The following is a 22206-nucleotide window of genomic DNA, read 5'->3' on the forward strand; positions in this document are numbered from 1 at the left end:
TGAATAGAAATCTGGTTTTCTTTATTTTTCATCTTTTGTAGCTCTCCCTCTCTCTCTCTCTCTCTCTCTCTCTCTCTCTTTCTATCTCTCTCTCACACACACACACACACACACACACACACGCAGTATGCACTCTATTCAAACATGTGTATACTGCTATCAAACACGTACCTCTCTCTGCACATCTTCAGCACACGCCTAAAAAGCTTGTCTCTGGGCATGACGTAAAATTGTCGGTTATTATTAGTTATGTGGTTTTTTTTTTTTCTTCTCCTTTTTCTCTTTGCAGATCATTACACAGCATGTGTACGAACGACTGGAGAAAGACTGCAACTTAAGAAAAGAATTCCTCCCAGTAAGTTCCTGCTGGGAGAAGATATGGGTCTTTTGTCATTGATTTATGCTGTGTGAGATTAGACAGCGTATTACTGAGAAAAACGGCTGTAAAAACACTCGGTAGTGTCAGATTATTGCCGCACTCAGTCTGACGAACCCCACAACTCGGAATAAACACTTATTCATTCGATAAAAGTCCTGCCAGAAATGACTCTATTGTGACAGATTGTTTTAAAACAGGGGGAAAAAGGGCACTATGAAATCTCTTCTGCATTAAATTATGCAGAGGGAAATTTTGTTTCCCGCGCAAAGTTAGCGGCTGGTTGTAGTCAGATTTTTTTCCCCCTTGTAAACAATATTTTTATGATTTCTAATGCTTTTATTTTTGAGGGAGGAAGGGTTGTCTTTTTAAGATGTGAAATCGTTTTTCAGAACGCACGTGCGGTATACATTTAAGATAAAAAATTTTATTGTTCCCTGTAAACTGCCGTGCATTAATCAGCTGATGGAGGCTGTGCATGTGGTGTTTTTTTGTTGTTGTTTTTTTGCTGGTTGTTAGATATTGTTTTTTTACCGTATGTTCGAGCTGAATATTTCTCTGAACTATGAGTGAAAGACTCTACACATGTCCACCAGAGAGTGACTAGACCAGGTCTCCAGCAACCAGCAAAACTTTACTGTGGCTTTTAAACACACAGATTAACCGTGGTCTATGCACATCAAAACAAACAGAGAGGCCGAAAGAAAGACAGAAAGAAGGAAAGAAAGATAGAAATAAATAAAAGAACAAGAAAAAGAAAGGACGAAAGAAAGATCAAAAGAAAGAAAGAAAGTAAGAGAAAAAAAGAAAGAAAGTCTCTTGTGATGTGGAGGACTGTTCTAGTTTCCATTCAAAGGCATTTGTACTAAAGAGTGAATATGACTCTTTAGTGGGGAAATACATGGGGCACATAACAAAGCCAGGCCCAGCTTAGCAGATCACTCCCCTCTGATCGTCTCCATTCTTCTCAGCAGGGCTCTCACACCAGCACTTGTTCCAGGCTGTGCCTCACTGCACCGTCTTGTGTTTCTACTATCCTGCTCCACTTTAATGAAACCAGAATAAACATAGTTTGTTGACACACATCAGAGCTCTCAATACCAGGAATGCATCACATTATCCGCTTGAGATCTACTCAGATTTTTCTCCTAGTTAAGATGCAATCTGTAGTTTCTGTTACCATGCAGGCCTGGTTATTAAAGCGCATAGCCCTACGTTTAAAAAAAGCCGCTCCCAAACCACTCCCATGTCTTCAGCCCTAGTTTGTGGATGGTTTTTAAACCTCATGGATGGTAACTAATGTTTACTGGTGATTTGTGGAGATCGTGAGGATTAGAGTCTTCACTCTGTTTTGAATGCAGTAGTTTCTAAATTTGAATGTAACATAGTCCAAGAATAGGCTTCATCCCAATCTGAGAAATTGTTTTTGAGTCTTAGTTTCTTAAACTGTGTTCTTAAGCGCTTAAAGAAATCTTGAAACTTCAAAAAAAGTCCTCTTCTGTGTCTATTGTTCATGTTTAAAGGTCTGTGATTGTGATTTTTTTTATTTCAGTGGTTTATCCTGCTGTGTCTCTCTGTTCTTTTGACATGAGTGAATTTGTATGGTAGGTAGATGCCATGGAAGATGAACCGAAGAGTTTCATCTACCTGAGCGAGGATGCTCTGATCAACCCAGACAAGCTTCTGGTTCTGATCCAGGGCAGCGGGGTGGTCCGGGCCGGCCAGTGGGCCCGACGCCTCATCATCAACGAAGACCTGAACAGCGGAACCCAGATCCCCTTCATTACTCGGGCTATGGAGGTAGGACTGACAATGGAGTGGGAAACTTTCTTTCTGTTCGGGTCAACCCATTCCTCCACGTAGTCCAACGCCTGAATTAAGGTGTTTTAAAAAAGGCTTCTTCTAGATAAAAGTTAAAATGAGTTCAACCAACCACGTTTAATTAATTAGCTCTTTAATTGAACCTATTAAAGCTGTCCGTGCTGCTTTGATATAGTTGGTCAATTAAGTGAGGAAACAAAGCCTCTGGAGTCATTAAATGTTCAGATGAACATGATCAAAGAGCATTACGTCAGGTGGAGAAGGGAGGATGGTATTAAGTGTTGTAATTTGACATGGCATCATTAAGCGATGTTCACTGGTCACAAAAATAGTCCAGCAAATCATTTTAATAATTTGTGAGGTAAACTTTTTAAGTGATGTAGGTGACTGTATTGAGATGGCTTAATAGTGTGCTTTAGTACAGGTCTCCTTGTGTTGTGTGAATTACGTCAGTTGATGTAACCTGAGTGTCATGTTTGTGTCACTCAGTTGTTTCTCTTTTTAGTGGAGACTTTGCCTCATAAAAGTCAGTTGTGCCCAAGTTGTCTCTTTCTGTGCTAAATGTAGATTTTTGTTTTTTCCATGATCGGTTCACTGAGTCTGTAATGTATCAGTCCAGCTGGTGTAACCTGCCCCGGTCTTGGGCAATCATTTGTTTGCAGCCGCCAGTAAAAACAAGCAAACAAAAGAAACTGAAAAAAGTTTTACACTGACAGTATTCAGTTCCAACCTCGACTGAAGTGACCATTAGCCACACAAATGAATATTGTGTTTAAAACCACCAAAATGGGCAAAATGACACTTTTTTTTCCTCATACGGACAGTGCCAGAGAATGACAGAAGCGGGCTGGCACCTTTTTGTGTGGTAAAAGTTAATGCTCAGTCGAAATGCATTACTTTATAATTAAAACTGTTTTTCTAGGGCTGTGTGACTGAATCAGGGCCTGTAGTGTCTCTCACAGTGAGACAGAATGTTTTGTATCTCTCACAGTGAGACAGAATGTTTTGTATCTCTCACAGTGAGACAGAATGTTTTGTATCTCTCACAGTGAGACAGAATGTTTTGTATCTCTCACAGTGAGACAGAATGTTTTGTATCTCTCACAGTGAAACAGAATGTTTAGTATCTCTCACAGTGAGACAGAATGTCTTGCGTCTCTCACAGTGAGACAGAATGTTTTGTATCTCTCACAGTGAGACAGAATGTCTTGCATCTCTCACAGTGAGACAGAATGTTTTGTATCTTTCACAGTGAGACAGAATGTTTAGTATCTCTCACGGTGAGACAGAATGTTTTGACACAATTAGTTCTTGTTAGATCAGTTCAGTGAACACAGCCACTGTGTTATGCGAAGACATAATGTAGCAATGTAATGTCTTTCCGAGCGCTGTGTGTGTGTGTGTTTGTTCATCACTCACTGTTCCCTCTCTCTGTCCTTTCCTGCTTTCTGGTCGTGGTCATATATTTTCCAGAAACAGCTTTTTGTAGTTGCATGTGTACTGTAAACTGTAATTTAGATTTTCATTTCTCTCTCTGTCTGAGAAAAAGAAAGAGAGAGGGAAAAAAAAGTCTCTCGTATCCCAGTTATTTCCGTCCCTGCTCTCCTGCTCGTCTGTCACGCCGCTACCTGTGTAATTTCATTGGTCGTGCGTTCAAATTGACTTAGGGGAGATCTCCTTTCTCTTCCATCTAAATGTCATAAAAAAAAAAAAAACTGTTCACATACCCATGTCTGCCGGCAAAGTCACTCTCCACCCTCTACTCCGCACAGCTGGGAAGGCACACGCGCGCGCGCGCGTGTGTGTGTGTGTGTGTGTGTGTGTGTGTGTGTGTGTGTGTGTGTGTGGTTACTGTAAGGCCTTCTTATTGGGTTTTTGTGGCTGCAGTTGCGTTCTCCTGGATTGTAAGATGACAGTAGTGATGAAGAGAATTGGAACTAGGGCCTTGTGACCATTCATCACGGGGAATAAGCAGCTCTCTCTCACTCTCTCTCTCTCTCTCTCTCTCTCTCTCTCTCTCTTTCTCCCTCTCTCTCTCTCTCTTTCTCTCTCTCGCTTTCTTGCTCTGACATCAGCATAACTGCATTTACTGGAACAGGGTCTCCCTGAGTTAGACAGTCATGTATCCATCTCACTCAGGGGGCTGTCAGTGAGATGACCGCACTTTTTATTGATTTATTTTTGTATTTTATTTATTTTTGGACATAACTTGCCTCCCCTCTGGCTCTGCCTTCTCCATGTCTGAGGTCTGCGACCAGACGCTGACAGAAGTTACCCCAAAATATTAATCTGCTTTCACTGTTGTGTTTAATGAATCCATGTATAATTTATACACAAGTCCAGGATTTCTATCGGGTAATGTAAGACTAATTTCTGTTTATAGAAACTTCACTTCAGTTAATCTGGATTAGTATAATTTAGTTTTGGCCAACTAGCAGTTAATCTAGGTTTAGTATTATTTAACGCAAGGGTCATGAGAGAGACAGCATTTTCTGTAAAGATTGTTTAAGCTTCATTAAGTAACTGAGTGTGTTCAGAATGGCCTTTAGCTGGTAGGTGTTTAAGTTTAAGTTTAAACACTCATCAGTACTCTAAGGCAGATGCCTGAGTGATGGCTTTATGGAGCAGCAAATTCAATAGCTAACTGCAGCAAAGAAATAGACAAGAATAATCAAGAGAGAAAGAACGACAGGAAAACAAGGTTGCGAGGGTAACACACACACACACACACACACACACACACAGAGAGAGTAAGAGAGAGAGAACTGCTCAAACTCTGACAGACTCGATAGAGTGAGGGGGCTTTTATCTCCCACTTCCATCACAGGTGAGTTTTCACATGCCCCGGCCGAAAGATCAAGTGTCTTGTCTTCAAAACAACTTCTATTTCATCATATCTTCCTCCTCTCCTCCACTCTCTTTCTCTTCATTTTTCCCTCACTTTTTTCCCTCCTGGTAGCAGCTAGTTGTTCTGCTCATTAACTCACATTGAGCAGTAGGGCTTTTTTTTGAGAGAGAGAGAGAGTTTTTTGGTCTCTTTTTCTCTTTCAGTTGTCTGGTGTTACTGAGTAGATTTGGCCTCGCTGTGAGGTGGTTTGATAATGAAGCTGTTCTCTAACAGGCAGATTATTAAGGATGACTCTTTGGCTGTCACATGCTTAGCGCATGTTCAGTTCAGTTCAGTTATTCAGTGTGCTGTGTGTGTTGGCAAGTTTAGTCTTTTAAGTGCTGATTGTTGACTGCTGTCGCAGTTGCTCATGTGTAAAGCAAACAAACACACACATACACACACACACAGCCCATCTCTCTTTTTCTATGGCTTCTGCTCTCTCTCTTGCTCCGTCTTCTGTCTTTTCCTCCCTCACTGTTCCTTCCTTCCTTACTTTCTTCCTCCCTTTCTTTCTCTCTCTCTCTCCCTCTCTCTCACACACACACACTCACACACACACAGTCTCTCACACACACACACACACACATGCACACACACACTCACACACACACACACACACACACACACACTCGCGCTCGCACACACGCACACACAGACTGAGCGTGGCTTTGCGGTGTGTGTGTGTGTGTGTGTGTGTGTGTGTGCTGTGAAGCGGTGTGTTATTCCCAGAGAGCGGTGCTAAAGTGACAGGCGACGGGAGACTGAGGCCGGGCGGCGTGCAGCAGAGGAGAGAGCGGAGCAGCAATGTGTACGCCGATGACAGCTGGGCTGCAGGGAGAGGCCCTCTTAATGACAGCTTACTCCTTCATGATTTCAAAGCCTGACAGCACACACACACACACACACACACACACACACACACACACAGAGGGCATCCTGGCAGCCGAATCATTACCTTCAGGCCCTGTCAAGATTCAGGTCTGAAAGAGAAGAGGGGAGGAAGTGTGTGTGTGTGTGTGTGTGTGTGAGAGAGAGAAAGCGAGAGAGAGAGAGAGACAGAGAGGGAGGAGAGAAAGAGACTGGAAAGAGTGAGAAAGAGACAAAACGAGTGACTGAGAGAGATTGTGATGGAGAAGTAGAGGAGACTGAGGTGGAAAAGCAACAAGCAGAAAGCTGGTGAGAGGCAGGAAAAGCAAGAAATTTGTTTGGAACAGAAAGCGTGATGTTAGCAGGTATGAAACAGAATATGAATTACATCTAAGCAACCAAAACACAACACAAACTGTTTCATGTTACAGTATTGTTAACTAGACTGTCCACTGGCTAATTTAGCCTCGGATACCCTTCCTCCATCCCTCCATCTCTCTCTCCCTCTCTCTCTCCCGCCGTCGTCTTGGCTTGTCTGTCTTTTTTTCAGAGACGGATTGATTGCTTGCTCTTAGCGTCGTGTTTAAGCTTGCAGTCGCTCTGACACTGACCCAGCCAAAATGTTGCCCAGGCTGGTGGAATGGACGTGACTGGAAAGGATGAGTCTCTCTCTCTCTCTCTCTGCCTCCTCCCTTGCTCTTTCTCTCCTTCTCTGTCTCCCTCTCTCTCTCAGATCTCTTTCCCTTGTGACTCTAAGGAAGCATGAGTGAAAACGAGCTCTTGACAGCAGCAATAAATATACTGCAAGTCTGCCATCACTCCATTCTCTCTCTCTCGCTCTCTGTCTCTGTGTATCTCTCTCTCTCTCTCTCTGTGTATCTCTCTCTCCCTTCCTCTCTCTCTCTCTCTTTTCCCTATCTTTCTAAATTAATCTCTCTTTTTCTTTATTTTACGTTTTGGGTCATTTTCTCTCTCTCTTTCTTTCTCGCGATGTTTTCTTCTGTATTTGTCTTTCACTGTTGCTTTGCCACCCCCCCCCCCCCCCCAAAAACATCACAGACAAAAAAAACCTTCACCCCAAACCACCCCCCGCCCTGAGCAATAACAACCCCTCTCTCTCTCTCTCTCTCTCTCTCTCTCTCTCTCTCTCCACCTCTCACCTCAAAGAGTGATCTGTGTGAGAGTAAAAAAGCTAGAGAGAGAGAGAGAAAAAAAAAAAACAAGCTACTGAATTTCATTAAATATAGAGTCTTTAATAAAAAATAAGATACATCGAACCCCCCCGCCCCACCGCAACCCCCCCCCCCCCATTCTTGTTAGTGGGTTTGGAGCGGCTGGGGAGACTAGCTGGAGAGAGAGAGAGAGAGAGAGGGGGAGTGGAGCTTTCAAAAGTGTGTCAAAAGCCTAGGGGTTTGGATCTGCCCAGCATTTCAATGGGAGGCTGAGAGAGGGCTGGAAAGCAGGCAAGCTCAGACACAGGAATCTTGTTTAATTTCTGTCATGTTGCTCTTTTTTTCAACGGATTGATGTCTTTTTCAAAATTGGCCTCTCTCTCTCTCTCTCTCTCTCTCTCTCTCTCTCTCTCTCTCACGCTGTCTCTCATTTTTTTCTCCTCTTCTCTCACGTTTTCTCTCTCCTCCATGCACCATACCCATATACATAGTACAATATGTAAGTCCTCTCTCTCTCTCTCTCTCTCTCTCTCTCTCTCAGACCTTGCCCCCTCCTTCTCTCTTCTCTTAACCTTAAGTCCCCTTCTCTCTCTCTTTGGCTCCCTGCTGTTCTCTCTGTTTTTCAGACATAGCTTGAGCTTTATGTGAACATAACACATTATACAGTATGAACATGTATATGCCCTAGGTTGCTAGTAAAGTAATTAAAGATGTTTGTTTGTTTGTTTGTTTGTTTTGCTTGGTCGAACTATTCTGGGCAGGCTCCTGTTCCTGACCTCCAGAGCCTTTGGGGGTCAACTGTGGGCTGCTTTTTGCCGGGGGGGGGGGGGGGGGGGGTAGCTTGAGGGTGTAGCTGCTCCCTACAGTTGAGATCAATGCACTTGACACCTTTAAAGGCATGAAAGGGAGGGGCTGAGCTCTGAGGTTAAAACTCCTTTTAAAAATCCCCCCTCCTCAGGGGAGAGGCAGGTGTCAATAAGAGGCTGTAATTACCAGGCTTGGCCCGGGAAGGGCCGACGGCCCACTGACGTAAATTAAAAATTGATCAGAGAAGGAGAAAACATTGTTTTGTAGTCCCTGTTTTCACTCTTTAACGACTCGATTTTTGCATCTCATTAGTTTGTTTTGTGCCCCCCCATCTCTCTCAGTCTCTCTCTCTCTCTCTCTCTCTCTCAGTCTGTCTCTCTCTCTGTCTTTCTCTCCTTCTATTCAGTGAACGGTATAACACCTAGCTCGGTATGAAAATATTTATTTGCATAGTAAGTGTCCTGTATGTCATTTACTACTGCTGCACTGGGAGCAGAAGTTTGCACTCGGTGCAGAAAGTCTGTGTTTGCTCTTTCTGCAGACGTTTTATTGCTTTTTCTACATCTTACTCATGACAGCCTAATTTTGTCTGATCGTCTTTCTTCACTCTCTCTCTCTCTCTCTCTCTCTCTTCCTTTTAATGAACCCTCGTCACCATCCTGAAAAATCTATCGTAAAAGAGGTATAGTATTCAGTAGCTGTGTACCGAGGTTAGGAAAAGACAGAGATGATGGTGCTGTCATAAGCATTCTCCAGAGACACAGAAACAGACCGGACCGTCAGCCGAACTGCCAGCGTCATCCGCTGGAGTCTGGCGGGAAATACCAAGTAACGAAAACAAAAAAAGAAAAGATTAAAAAAACGGGTAAACTTTTGATGTAAATTGCCAAGCATTAGTAGGGATCATGTGTTTATTAGTCAAAGTGTTGATAATTGGGTTTTTAGCTGTGAAAGAGACAAACGAGATGATCAGACAGGTAGGAGGAGAGGTGCGGAGTGGGTCTTTTGGTGCTCCGGGCAGTGTTTGGGAGGCCCGTCGGGACGGAGTTGTTTAGATTCTCACACACACTGCCCGAGGCAGAGAGAGAGACAGAGAGAGAGAGAATATCCCACTCATGCTCTCCCAGGGACCACTCTGTGAGGTGAGAGAGAGAGAGAAAGAGAGAGAATATGGGGATGGAGATGGAGGCAGTGTCTGCACTCATCTGGTTTGAGAAGAGGAAGAGAGAGAGAGTGAGACAGCAGGGGACCTGGGCTCACCTGTTTTGAATAGATGGAAAAAATGAAGAAATAAATAAATAAATGGAGAACGAGATCTTTCTCAATCAGTAAAAGCCCTCTCGTTATTCTCATCAGATTCATTTAGCTGCTAGTCAATACACCGATGACGCCTGTCTCTGTCTCTGCCACCCCCCCCCCCCCCTCTCTCTCTCTCTCTCTCTCTCTTTCTCTCTCTCTCTCTCTCTCTCTCTCTCTCTCTCTCGGTCTCGGTCTCTCTCCCCCTTACTCTCTCTCTTCCTGTCTCTCTCTCCCTCTCTTCCTGTCTCTCTCTCCCTCCCTCCCACCCTCTCTCTCTGTCTCTCTCTTTCTGTCTCAACATCTTTCCATTGAAATGGTGTGTTTTGATTGGTGATAGAGAGAACCCAGTAGGGGCTCCAGTAAGGGTTAACTGTGATTGCTGTGGTTGGGGCTTCAGTGAAAAAGCAGAAATGTTATGCTGAGTTCTTCTTGCCGTTCTTAATTCGGTGAGGAGACAAATGTAAATACTGGAGAGAGACTTCACAACCTTCCTGGTGTCCAGAGGCATCCAGATCTACAAAACTGTTTTGTTTTCATTATAAAGATTTTCTCCTTGGCACTGGTCCCAAAGCGATCTCTCAAACGGCCCCCCTCTTCTCAGACTCACGGACAACAAAATGCTGTTTTAGCAAAATGTTAGCAGCTCTGTTAGCTGCTAACTGCTGGCTGCTGACGGGCACTGTACACCCACCCCCCACCTGCACCCGCGCCCTCACCCGCAGTGCTAAAGACTTTTCTTGTTTTTAGTTACAGACCAGCCAATCTATTTTATTTTTTTTTTCCTTGGTTGCACTCCTCAGGTTGACTCAGGTTACCACATACCAGTGGTTCTTATGTAGTAAATGCATGTGTTAGAATGAAAAGCTGTGAGCATGAGAGAATTTATTATTATTATTATTATTATTATTTTAAGCTAGAAGGTCAAAAAGAAGCTGATCTTCTGATCTGGACCTGTATGTAGGCCCATCAGACAGGACGACAAGTTTTATTAAAAAAAAAACGCTTTTGGTTTTATCACGGTTTCCTCAACCTGCTGAACGCCACCTGGGTTTGCCCTAGAGGCGATGGTAACATTGGACAAACAACAAAATGTGGGAGTGTGTGTGTGTGTGTGTGTGTGTGTGTGTGTGTAAGTGAGTGAGTGATAAGAGGGGGGAGGTTATGGGCAGGGCTGGGAACAGACCTGTCACTTCGCTCTTCTTTGGCGGAGAGGAGAGAAGGATGGAGAGAGGGAGAGAAAGAGGTTGGCATCAGTGGAAGAGGGCAAGAGGGAGAAATCAGAATTCAAGAGGTGTCACTGCACACGGGTGCTCTGGGAACAACCAGACGCTCCGACAGGCGTACCTGTTTCCCCTCAGAGACACACACACACACACATACACACACTGTCCTTGAAACACTATGCCAAGCTTCCATAAGCACAAAGAAGCCAAACTCTGTCTTTGCCAAGATCAGCTCTTGTGCAGAAGTTTTTTTCCGTGTGTGTGTGTGTGTGTGTGTGTGTGTGTGCATTTGCATGTAGCTCAGTTTCTTGTGGGAGAGTTGTGTGTGTGTATGAGGTACTCTGCTGGGAGTGAAGTTTGACTGTATGCTGGTGTATGTGTGGTGGAAATTCCTTACTGTCAGGGCTATAACTGTGATATGGTGGACTTGGCCTGTTTTTTTTTCTTCTTAAGAGTCAAGTGAGCTCATTCCAAACTCAGAGGTTTATATGGCTTGCTATGATCATTGATTGCATTTCTTTTTGCACTGGGGACAATTGTATTTTTTTACATTTATTTATGTATGTGTGTTTGTGTCCCTGGAGGTTACGTATGCAATTTGCTATCAGTATTTTTTTTTTTTGGCTATTTCAGACCACCTAAGGTATAACATGGTTCCAACTGTGTATTTACCAGAAATGATCAGTAGTTATCCGAGGCATCGTCAGAGTTATCCAGGGCTAGTTTGGCTTTTGTGTCCAGGTCTTTGGCTTCATTTTTTCTAGTTTAAGTTTAAGTTCCATACACCATTCGGCGCTAATGACCTACGCTGCTCTCTCTCTCTCTCTCTCTCTCTCTCTCCCTCCCCCTTCCTCTCCCCCCCGTGTGTGTATGTGTGTGTGTGTATACGCGACTGCGTGTCGGAGCCTGTTCCCTCTGAGAGCTGCCTGCCTGATGTGAGAGAGCCTTTTGGGACTTAAAGTGTAACCGAGAGTACACGCGCACGCACACACACACACACACACACACACACACACACACACACACACACACAGGTTTGCTCAGCGCCCAGGGAGCTGTGTGTGTGTATGCATGTGCATGCACGCGCGTGTGTGTGTGTGAGTGAGTGTTGGTGGCAGTGTGCTTCTGTGGCCCGTGTTCTGTGGGATCAACAGGGCTAATTATAGTGACGTGTTGACACTTTTCTGCTCTCAGCCTGACTACTGCAGCTTTCTCAATCACCTCCCACTCCCAGGTTCTGCTCCGCTCGCTCACTCACTCGTTCTGTGTGTGTGTGTGTGTGTGTGTGTGTGCGTGTGTGTGTGTGTGAGGAAGAGTTGCCAAAAGTTGGTGGGGAAAAGGGTTAGTAGGTTCATGTTAGCACATATGTTTTGGCAAGAACAAACTTAGTTTTCCAAATGTGTGTTTGGGTTTGTGTGTGTGTATGTTTGAGTTTATCACTGTGCGATGAGGAGTTAGAAAAGTTGTGAAAATGTCTACATGATGCAGGTGAGTTTGAGATCATGTCTATTGAGTTTTTTGTATGTGCCTGTGTGTAGGGGGGTGCTGTTGTTCTTTGTGTGTGTGTGTGCGTGCGTGTGTGTGTGTGTGTGTGTGTGTGTCTGTGTGTTTATACGTATGTAATATTCATGCAGGCTTGTATATATTTGTGATGATAACTTGTCAGTACAAGTTAATCGAAAAAAGCAAGAATGCATATGCATGCGTGTGTGTGTGCACGTCTGTGTATGTCTGTGAGTGTGTGTGCGTGTGTGTTTGTTAGATACCCTCACTGGACACGGGTAAGATGCAATCTCTGATGGAACACACAATGATCTTCTCCCCTTGTGCCCTTGTCTGCTGTCTGGACATCACACAGAGTTCAAGTGATGTAAGAGGTCAACACCGTACTCACAAACACACACACACGCGGACTGAACACATCCTCCCAGCTCTGTTTTTGTGACTTATTCCCAGTCGTTTGTCGAGAAGGTGAAGTGGTGTAAAGATGCCAGCCGTACACTAGCGTGGTGCGGTTGCCTGTCAGGTATTGATGTCAGCGCTCTGTGTACGTCTTTGAGTGTGTGTTTGCGTGCGTGTGTATGGTTTTGCTGACAGTCTATCCTTTAACCCTCTGAGGAGTCAGGTGAGCGGTGCTGACTTGTTTGCACTGGTGTTGACTGGTGTGTGGTGTAGGAGTGTGCAGTGTGGGCTGTCAGAGGCCTGTCATGTACCAGCTGTTTGCCAATGGTAGTCAGTCAGTAGAGGAGCACCCTTCACTCCTACCAACTCCCATGTCACACACAGCGTGTCATCAGTACAGCCACAGTCAACAGCCGCCTCACATCCCAACCATACTGCCACAACTGTTTGTTTATTTCTTTATTTCTTTATTATATTCTGCCAGTGTAAAACATCTCTGGTGATCTTTAAAAGCATAACACGCCTGTTTTTTTTGAGTTTTGCACTCCTTCATCCCACTGTGACTGCTGCAGTGTGTCTTGGCATTGTGTGTGTGTGTGCGTGTGTGTGTGCACGTGGTTGTTGTGGATGACTGCAGTGTCTCTCTCTGTGTGTGTGTGTGTGTGTGTGTGTGTGTGTGTGTGCGTGTGGTTATTGTGGGTGGTTGCGGTGTCTGTGTGAGTGTGTGTGTGCATGAATGTGTTAGTATGTGTGTGTGTGGTATGTGTCTGCAGTATGCCGTTTGTGCGTGTGTGCATGAATGTCTGTATGTGTGTTTGTGTGTGTGTGTGCGTGTGCTGCGTGAATGTCTGAGTGTGTGTGTGTGAGTGTGTGCTTATTGTGGGTGGTTGCGGTGTCTGTGTGTGTGTGCGTGCATGAATGTGTTAGTGTGTGTGTGTGTGTGTGTGTGGTAAGTGTCTGCGGTATGCGGTTTGTGCATGTGTGCATGAATGTTTGTATGTGTGTTTGTGAGTGTGTGTGCGCGTGCATGCGAGTGCGTGTGCGTGAATGTCTGAGTGTGTGCGTGTGAATGTGTGTGTGTGTGGTTATGGTGGGTGGCTGTGGAGCAGAGGCTGAGTGGCTGTGATAGAGTCTGGCCTTGCCTTTGATGTGTCTGAGCTATTCCAGCAGGGAGCTGGCGATAACTTACAAACCCGATAAACATCCTACATCCCGAAGTGTGTGTGTGTGAGAGAGAGAGAAAGAGAAAGAGACAGTGTGTGTGTGTGTGTGTGTGTGGGCTCTCGCGTGTCCTTCACTGCCAGTTGGACGAGGCTGATCCTCACTCCAACCCCCCCCCCCTTGCCCCACCCTCACCCCCCCCCCACCCCATCCTCTTTTGCTCTCAAGCCTTTTTGTGGAACACAAGCACCAGGCCGGCGCTGAGACGTGTACTGCAAAGTGCTCTGACAAATAGGCCCGGCAGGCTGCTACACATGGCCAGCCTTGCCCTCCCTCTGTACCCTGAGAGCTCGAACCTTCTCCCTTTCTTTTCTCTCCCTGTCTTTGTTGTTTTCCCTTCTCCAGCAGCTCTTCGAAAAATAAATAAATAAATGAATAAAAAATAAAGAAAGGTGCCCTGACACCTTTTCTTTTCTTTTCTTTTCTTTCTTTTTTTTTTTTTTGGACGGAGCATAGAAATTTCCATCCCACACTTTTTCTTTTCTTTTCTTTTTAAGCATCTTCTGTGTTGTGTTTAGCCTACAGTGTTTGGCCTTGCTGTGATTCTCTGAGGACTGTCCAGTGATGCACAGGGTCTAAAATTAAAGGTGTTTCTTTCCTAATAACTCTAAATTTCAGCCAGGAGAGGCCCCCCTTCACTTCGACAAGCCTCATTTAGAATGTCCTCCAGTGGTTTCACATTGAAGTGAAAAAGTCTTTTTTTGTGTTAGAATGTCTTAGTTACTCCTATACTCAGAAGTCAAAAAGTTAACAACGAAAGACAACAACAGTGTGTTTTCTTAATGTCTGAATTGTGAAGATGTTGTTAAGAAAGTTAGTAAGAAATATCAATGGTTATTTTGTTTTCTCTCTCCTCTCCTCTCCTCGACTCATGGACAGTTTAGCTGAAATAATGCAGCGAACGCTGGCTGGTCCGTGCGTGCACGTTTTTTTTTTTCTGAAGTGGGTCGGTGACTCAGTGCTGCTTGGCTTTGCATTGACGTCAGTCTACGCAGTACTGTACATGAGTAGGTAGCTCTCACACTCCTCTCTTCTCCTCTGTGCACTGCACCCTTTCCTGTCACAGCGCTGTAGAATCAGGGTTGTTCCTGTCAGCAGTGTGATGCTACGCTTTGGGAACTTTACTTTCTAACGTTAGCATTAAGCTTAGCATCCTCACCACCCCAGCCTGTTTGATCTCTCTTTGTTTAAGATTTGTTTTTTGGAAGACGTTTAAACTAAGAAGCGGCACTGTGCTGATGTGGACGTGCTTAAAGAGTTTTATTGTCGGTTAAAGGATTTTTGCTTTAGTTAGGGTCAGAACGAGAGAGCGAAGGAGAGAGAGTGAGAGAGAAAAGAAGGAAAAGGAGAACGAGGGAGAGAGATATCTCTTTGGCCAGAATGAGGCAACTGCAGTGTCTGTGACCTACTTCCAACCTTTCTTGCTCTTGCGCTCTTTCTCTTTTTCGCTCTCTCTCTCCTTCCCTCCCTCCCTCCCTCTCTCTCTCTCTCTCTCTATCTCTCACTGCTGGCGCATCTCTGTCTTTGAAGTGCAGAGGCTGAAGTGACTCTGTAGGGGACACGGTGCATGGGAAATAATGGAGAAAAGAAGAGGAGGAGGGGGTGGAACAACAACAACAAAAAAACAGAATAGCGAAAGAAAGAAAGAAAACAAAAAGTATAATTGTGAAAGCTAGGGCTTCATACCTACAGAGTCACAGACAGACAGACAGACAGACAGACAGGTGGCGTGCATGTGTGTGTGTGTGTGTTGTAGGTACCTGCGTGTCTCTTTTTTTTTTTTTTTTTTTTGTTAATTTATCCTCTCTGCAGTTTTTTTTTTTTTTTTTTTTTGTTGTTGTTGTTGTTGCTTTTGGAGAGGTGTCACGGGATCTGACCTAGAAAGGTCCAATCTCTCTCCGTCAAGCGTTCAGCTGCCTCCCGCCAACACGCCGGTGCCCGTGTCTCCGTCATCTCTCAACCCCCTTCACGCAGCCACGGGCGTGACCCACTTCAGGGACACGCACTGGCAGCCTGCCCCCAGGTTCGGACGGGGAGGGGGGGTTGGAAAGGGGCACGGGGGGGGGGGGGCCTGCTGAGACTCTGTCTTTGGAGGTTTGAGAGCGATCGGCTCGGTCGCCTCGTTGCCATGCCTTAAAGGTTGCCAGTTTTTTTTTTTTTTTTTCTTTTTCTTTGAACCTCACTTTGAACCTTTCTGGGTACATCTGTCCTTACAAGGGTTGTTATGTACTCGATACTGTTGTTGTGAGCTTAACGTTACATAAAAACGATTTAAACTGTTGTCAGAACATAGAGACCCAGGGTAATATGAAATACAATTGTAAATTAACAGTGAACAAGATATGTGCATGTTTGTGTGTTTGCTGGTCTGTTTCTGTGTGTGTGTGTGTGTGTGTGTGTGTGTGTGTGTGTGTGTGTGTATACGCGTGTGTATATGTATATGTGTGTGTGTGTGTGTGTGCGTGTGTGTGCGTGTATCTGTGTCTCTGCAAGTGTGTATGTGTGTGTGCGCATGTCTTTGTGAGTGTGTGTATGTGTGTGTGTGGTTGCTTGTGTGCGTGTGTGTGCGCATGTGCGTGCACTTGCATGTTTATATGTGTGTGTGTGTGTACGTTTGTGTATCTGTGTCACCTGTGTTGAGTGGTCTTCAATTACCCTGATGCCCTCTTTACCCTCACTCCCTGTTTTTTAATAGAATCGAGATTTTGTTTTTCCCTTTTTTTTCTGTTGTCTCACATCTGAACATAGTTGTTTTGCTCCCTACCCCTTACTGTTTTCCTCTTCGTGGTGGTGAATCCTGGCAGATTGATTTCAGCACATCCTTTCTGTGGGTACCCCCGTCTTACAGTGAAGCAGCGCTCCACTGCGCAGAACCAAGCTGGAGGCTATCGTGAGAATAATCCTTGCGCAAAACAAAAAAAAAAAATAATGCGCTGGCTAGGCCTACCGCGGTTGTAGACAGCGCTGGGCCGCAAACAGCCCTGGCTCTTCCACCCTCCGCTGTAAATAGCTCATTTCTGATTCCCTGGAAAGCGCCAGGCAGAGAGAAACCCCTGCAGCGGTACACTGCATGCTTGTTTGACTCCTGGAAGATGGGAAAATAAGTACCCTGCTCCCCGGACACCGAGGCGCGCATTCATCTCCCATACAATCAGCGCCGTTGCTCTGAGCCTCCTTTTACGCGTTGTTTAAAGACTCCGCTCTCGTCTGAGTGTGCCCACCAAAACCTGTCTTTCTCTCTTATATGCTAATGCCAGACTAAACAGATGGTTTTTAGGTGTCGATGGTTTCAAACCGAGATGTCTAAAGCTCGCGCCGTTAGCTTTAGCGCGTGATGTCAAATTATCTCGGAGGTGGTGGGGGGGGGGGGGGCGGGGGGGGCTTTGCCAAATCTGGCAGTCTGTGTATAGAGGCCCTGCTTGTTTGACATGGCAGGATCTGAATTTCACCAATTAGTTAGAAAGTCAACCTCACCTAGCCTTACACCCCCCCCCCCCCCCCACACCCCTTTGATCTTGTTCTCCAGTTCAGTGAGAGCCGTGGACAAACCAGAGACGCGGACCCGTCTTCCCAGGGCACGCTTAACCTTTAGTTGTAGTCAGAAGAAAGATACAGCATATCTCTTCTTCTTCTTTTTTTTTTTTCTCGTGTTCAATTAACATTCCGCTGCTTTTTTAGCGAAATCTTTTTTTTTTTTTTTTTTTTTTTGAAGTTTGCCGGAGGGCCTCAGAAGAGTCATCAGCCGAGCGCCACTAGATTGCGTACAGGTGCCTCACTGCGTTATTTCAAATGGCTTAATTAGTTTTCCAACTGCAGACACTGAAGGATTTTCACGGCACAGCACTTTATTCACAGGGGAAAATGATTGAGAGCATGCGACGGAGGGCGGGGAGGGGATGAGGGGGTTGGGGGGGGGGGTGTAGTCTTTGCCTGTGGTTTCTCTTTCTGGGTCATGATCTTGTTCTACCTATTACCTGCTGGGGCACGAGTCACTTTACAGCGGTGAGCACCAACACCGCCACGTTGCAGTCACGTGACTCAGGTCGACTCGCAGCCTGATACACGCTCTAGTTTTTTACACTCTCGAGGCTTGCATATAGTGTTTTCTTCTCTCTTTCTTTCTTTTCTCTTTCTCTCTTCTCCCTTTTTTTTAATGCAGACATCCCTCTGTTGATAGGGTTTGTGCTCATTTAGCTTGAGGTGCTTCGTGAAAAGTTTGTACATTCATATGAAGTTTTTGCATTCATATGGAAGAGCGTGGAATTTCAATTCGATAATTTCCAGGTGTGGATAAATATTGGAAAAAGTTTTTAACAGAATGACTTTCAAAAAATAAAAAAAGCATTTGAAAAAGTTTGTTTCAAAACTATTGCTTCTTTTGACACTGCAGGTTTTTTTTTTTCTTATTCCCCTGATTTCACATCCATAGCAGGATCGTAATTGCATTGGCGGTATACATTTCGCTACTCACTTTGTTTGCCTTAGAACAGTCGGTGAGAATTTCTCCTTTGAAATGGTTCTGCAGGTGAGGGCTACTGCTTTGATGAGAAGTGCTGACATCAGGGCTAGAGCTTTGGGACAGTAACTGGAGATTTACCCGCCCACTGCAAATGCTGTCAGCTCAAGTTCTGGAACTTGTGTTGTATTGTCTTACATGAAGTGTTTTAATGGAGCCACTGAGTGTAATATCCATCCATTAACATGGAAATGGCTATGATAAATAGACTGTGATGCAGCAGAACACAGACCTGCGTAATTCAGCATATGTAAATAAAAATACTTCTGTTTCACACTAATAAATATGTGATAAATATTAAACTATATGAAAGAGGCTGAAAGAACCCCAGCAGGCTCTGGAGATACAGATCTGGAAATAGTATAGAATGTTTGTAACAGAAGTAACGAAAGTGATTCTTTTACACGTGAAAATTTCCGTCGTTGGCAAAAGTTCAAACAGTTTGCTTTGTTTGTTGTTTTTGGATATTTCTTCCTTTGGATATTTTATCTTTCTGTATTTTAGCAGAGGGTTGCATCAAAGAGGCATGATGGAGAAATGTAAGATCCCCAAACACCTCAATTGACACAGAGATGATCATCAATCTTCACACACAACATAAGACTCCCATAGTTCCCATTTCAGCAGTTCCTACTGTTTGAGTGAGGGCTGGAATTCGTCTGTGTGTAGCGCTTTGCTGTTGTTGCTCCTGACATGGAGTTCAACTCAATCTCAGGCTGCTTCCCTCCCTAGCAACATTCCTCCTTTCCCGCCAAAAGCTACAGCAAGAAAAGAAAACTCGAAGAAAGAAAAAGGACAAGAAGACATGTGTTTGAAAGCTTGCTGAGGTGCTGTGGATGATTTCTAGTGCCAGAATCCTTGGAGTCACAGATTTGTATTGCAAATACTCTTATTTTAGTCCAGATGGACGGGTAACCTGACAAACACTCATGATACGACTGTCATCAATTAGCACAAGTTCACCTATGTCAGGTCTGCTCTGGAACAGCCTGTATTTTTTTTTCTCTCTTTTCCAATAGACTTGGAGATATATGACCTTTTCGTGGTTTCGGGACCATAGCAGTTAAGTGGAGAGCCCGTTTGGCCCCTGTAGTGCTTCAGGCTGGGAGGAAAAGGGCAAAAAAAATAAAAAAAAGTCTGAGCTCCTCCAGAATGAAGGTTTGCAATGACAGCCTTTGGCATGTCAGGCTCTTACATTAACCAGCTTTAATTGGGAGACTCTTCCCTTACAGGCATTCTGGCATTGGCACCTTCTCTCTGCCTCAGCTGGGAAGAAAATTGGAGGTAGTTGGGAAGGGCACTCATGCTGTGAGACCTCAACTCCATGCGTGCGTGTGTGTGTGTGTGTGTGTGTGTGTGTGAGAGAGAGTGTGTGGGCTGGCAGCAGACTGGGGAATGAACTGACTGGGGGATCACTGACTGTCCTTGGAAGATGATTAACTTTAGTGCTTTTCCAGATCAGACCCCTCTTGGCTGCTACTTCGTGGCCTTAGAAAAAGCTATATAACCATGTCTTAACCATTTCCCGATATATGATCATCTCTCGGGGCATCTCCGCGCACATGCAGTCTAATTTCCGGACGGAGCGGCCGAAACGTCGATGCGGCGTGTCAGATAGCCGGGACCATCCCCACATTGTCAAACGAGCGACTGGCCTCGCAGCAGCTCCATCCCGAGGAAAATGTCCAACATGTCTTCACAGAAACTTTTTTTTTTTGGTGTGTGCCAATGGTAATCAGTGTCTGAAGGCTGGCACCAATCCCACCCACCCGGCTCTCTCTCTCTCTCTCTCTCTCTCTCTCTGAGCCGACAGCAAGCTTTGACACCTTCCGGTCATTAGGAGTTTATGGTACCTTTCCGCATCTCCGGGGAGATTTCACCCATCTTTCCTCAGCCCTTGACTGGCCTTTCTCTTTTTTGACATCTGCAGACACACAGACTCTGCTTTACCCATCAGTCATGCGGAGTCTCCAAAACACAATGAGGAAACTGTCTCACCAAACGGCTCTTGGTGTCCATCAATGCAGGGGATTTCAGGGATTAACCTGACACTGGAAGAGATGTGTGGGGGGCTCTCTCCTTCTCTTTCTCTCTCTCTCTTTCTTTCTACTGCAGATGTGGATGTAAAGCCTTCAGTGTGCTTTGTCGATTTGCTCTAGTGTTGCTGACAAGCAGGCCAATCTAGCCAAGTCTTCGGGTCCCCTCAGGTTTTCATGCTGTGTTTGTTTTAGCTACCATCAACTCTTGGTCCCCCCCCCCTCTCTCTCTCTCTCCCCCCTTGCCTCACTACTCCAAAATCCATTACAGATTTCTCTTTCCTTATCTCCGCCTTTTTGTGTGTCTTGTCAAATAAGTGTGCGTTCTCAGTTCAGGCGGCCCCAGAGTCAATTGGAAAACACTGCACAGCACGAAATTGTGTTGAGTTTCCCAGCTACATTACTGTGGTTCGATGGAGAACCCATCTAACATAGGCTTGGCCAAACTAAGCCAAATTCTCTGCGGAAACCTTCGCGGGTTTCTGTTTTCCCTCGTTTTTTTGGCTTTGAGTTTCTTTTCGAGGGTGATTTCTCATCCAACAGCATGACCGCAACGTTTTTTTTTTTTTTTTTTTGTATGTCATTTAGGGCAGCCATAGAGGCTGTTTACATGAGGTGAGGGTTTGAATCTCTGTGTGGTTTGTATGTGGTTCATCTGTTCCCTGACATTGCTCTTCATGCTTGCCTAGTGCTTTTTTGGCAATCAAATGGCAGAAGGTTTACCACAGTGGCTGGCATTAAACACCTGCACACTGTCAAGGAACTGCAGTTTCTCTGGTGGAGTCAAACTGTCAGAGTTCATTTCAGTTTGCTTTAATGCTGCAGTTGGAAGAATCCAAGAGCATAGCTGTGGTATTTTCTATTCTCCTAATTTGTTATTTTGTTCATTTTTGGTTCAAAAAGATGAAAAATATGAAATCAAAAGCACATGACAAAACTTTTGAGGTCCAGTTAGCCATTAGACAAGGCCAATTAAATCCACATGTTAACACTCTATGAAGATCTAGGGTTAGCTGACCTGGGAAAGAAACGCTGGGACTTAGCCAGTTAGCTAACCCACCGAGAAACCAACATTAAGATCAATTGGTGAGGTTAACATTTTAAATCAGGCCAGTAAAGCTGATTGTGATGCCAACAGTCACTACTCCGTGTATCTCTTAAAGTCTTGTCTTTAAAAAATAATTAGCATAGCTGTCTTTAAGGAGAAAACAGGTCTAGTTAAGTGTAGCGCAGCGGCTCAGTAATGTAGCAGTGCAGAGTGCGTGTGCGACATTGCTAGCATCTTAACTGGACAAGGGAATGGGTAGCTGTTTCGCTGCATGTCGGGGGGGGGGGGGGGGGGGGGGGGGCGTCTTTAGGCTCCTTACTGATGTACTAAAAACAAAAAGATTTTATATAGAAGTGTGTGCACATGTGCACAAACACATGAGCTGGTTCAATATTATCAGGAATTTCAAACAGAAAACATTAGCATTCCTCTCAGTCTACCTGCTTTACCTGAGATATACACCAAAATCAATCCACAAACCTTGCAAGGTTAAAAAAAAAGCAAAACAAATAAACAAAAAAACAAACAAACAAACAAAAACCCCTAAGGAAACATTATACTTGTCACCTACATGACTGTTACTGTTCGAGTTTCAGGTTAGGTTTGCATTCTGATAGTTAGCACATTCTACTGTATGCAGCTTTTACTTATTTCTTTAAGTGTGGGCATGAATCTGTGTGTGTGCCTGTCTGTCTATGTTTGTGTGTGTGTGTCTGTCTGTCTTTTTATGTTTGTGTGTGTGTGTGTGTGTGTCTATGTGAGGGCGTATGTGTATGCGTATGAACACATCGGGATGTTAGTCGTGCTTGGAGAGGATGCAGGGAAACACTGACTGAGAGAGAGAGAGAGAGAGAAGGGGCTAATAAAGTTGTCAGCTTGGCGTTGGAGCACAGCTGATGGGAGTCCCTGGAAGGCAACCAATGAAGAGAGAGCTTGTGTGTGATCAGCCAGCCGCAGCAGGGAGACCACCCTGAACCATGAGCGTTACAGCAGCAGATCAAAGCCGCGGCCCTGCTAATACTCCAGCA

At 44.8% G+C, this 22206-nt stretch overlaps 1 protein-coding gene across 2 annotated transcripts in view; it reads left to right on the forward strand.

Moving 5' to 3' along the window:
• arb2a (ARB2 cotranscriptional regulator A) overlaps positions 1–22206 on the forward strand; it is a 141212-nt gene that overhangs the window by 15930 nt on the left and 103076 nt on the right. The window contains exons 5-6 of one of the 2 annotated variants that reach the window (XM_030781874.1): positions 290–355; positions 1985–2176. In XM_030781874.1, the coding sequence (XP_030637734.1) occupies positions 290–355; positions 1985–2176 (258 nt within the window). The remainder of the gene's footprint in view (positions 1–289; positions 356–1984; positions 2177–22206) is intronic. The other variant, XM_030781881.1, reaches the window with a different exon arrangement.

The sequence above is a fragment of the Chanos chanos genome, chromosome 1, assembly GCF_902362185.1.
Source record: "Chanos chanos chromosome 1, fChaCha1.1, whole genome shotgun sequence".
Taxonomy (NCBI): domain Eukaryota; kingdom Metazoa; phylum Chordata; class Actinopteri; order Gonorynchiformes; family Chanidae; genus Chanos; species Chanos chanos.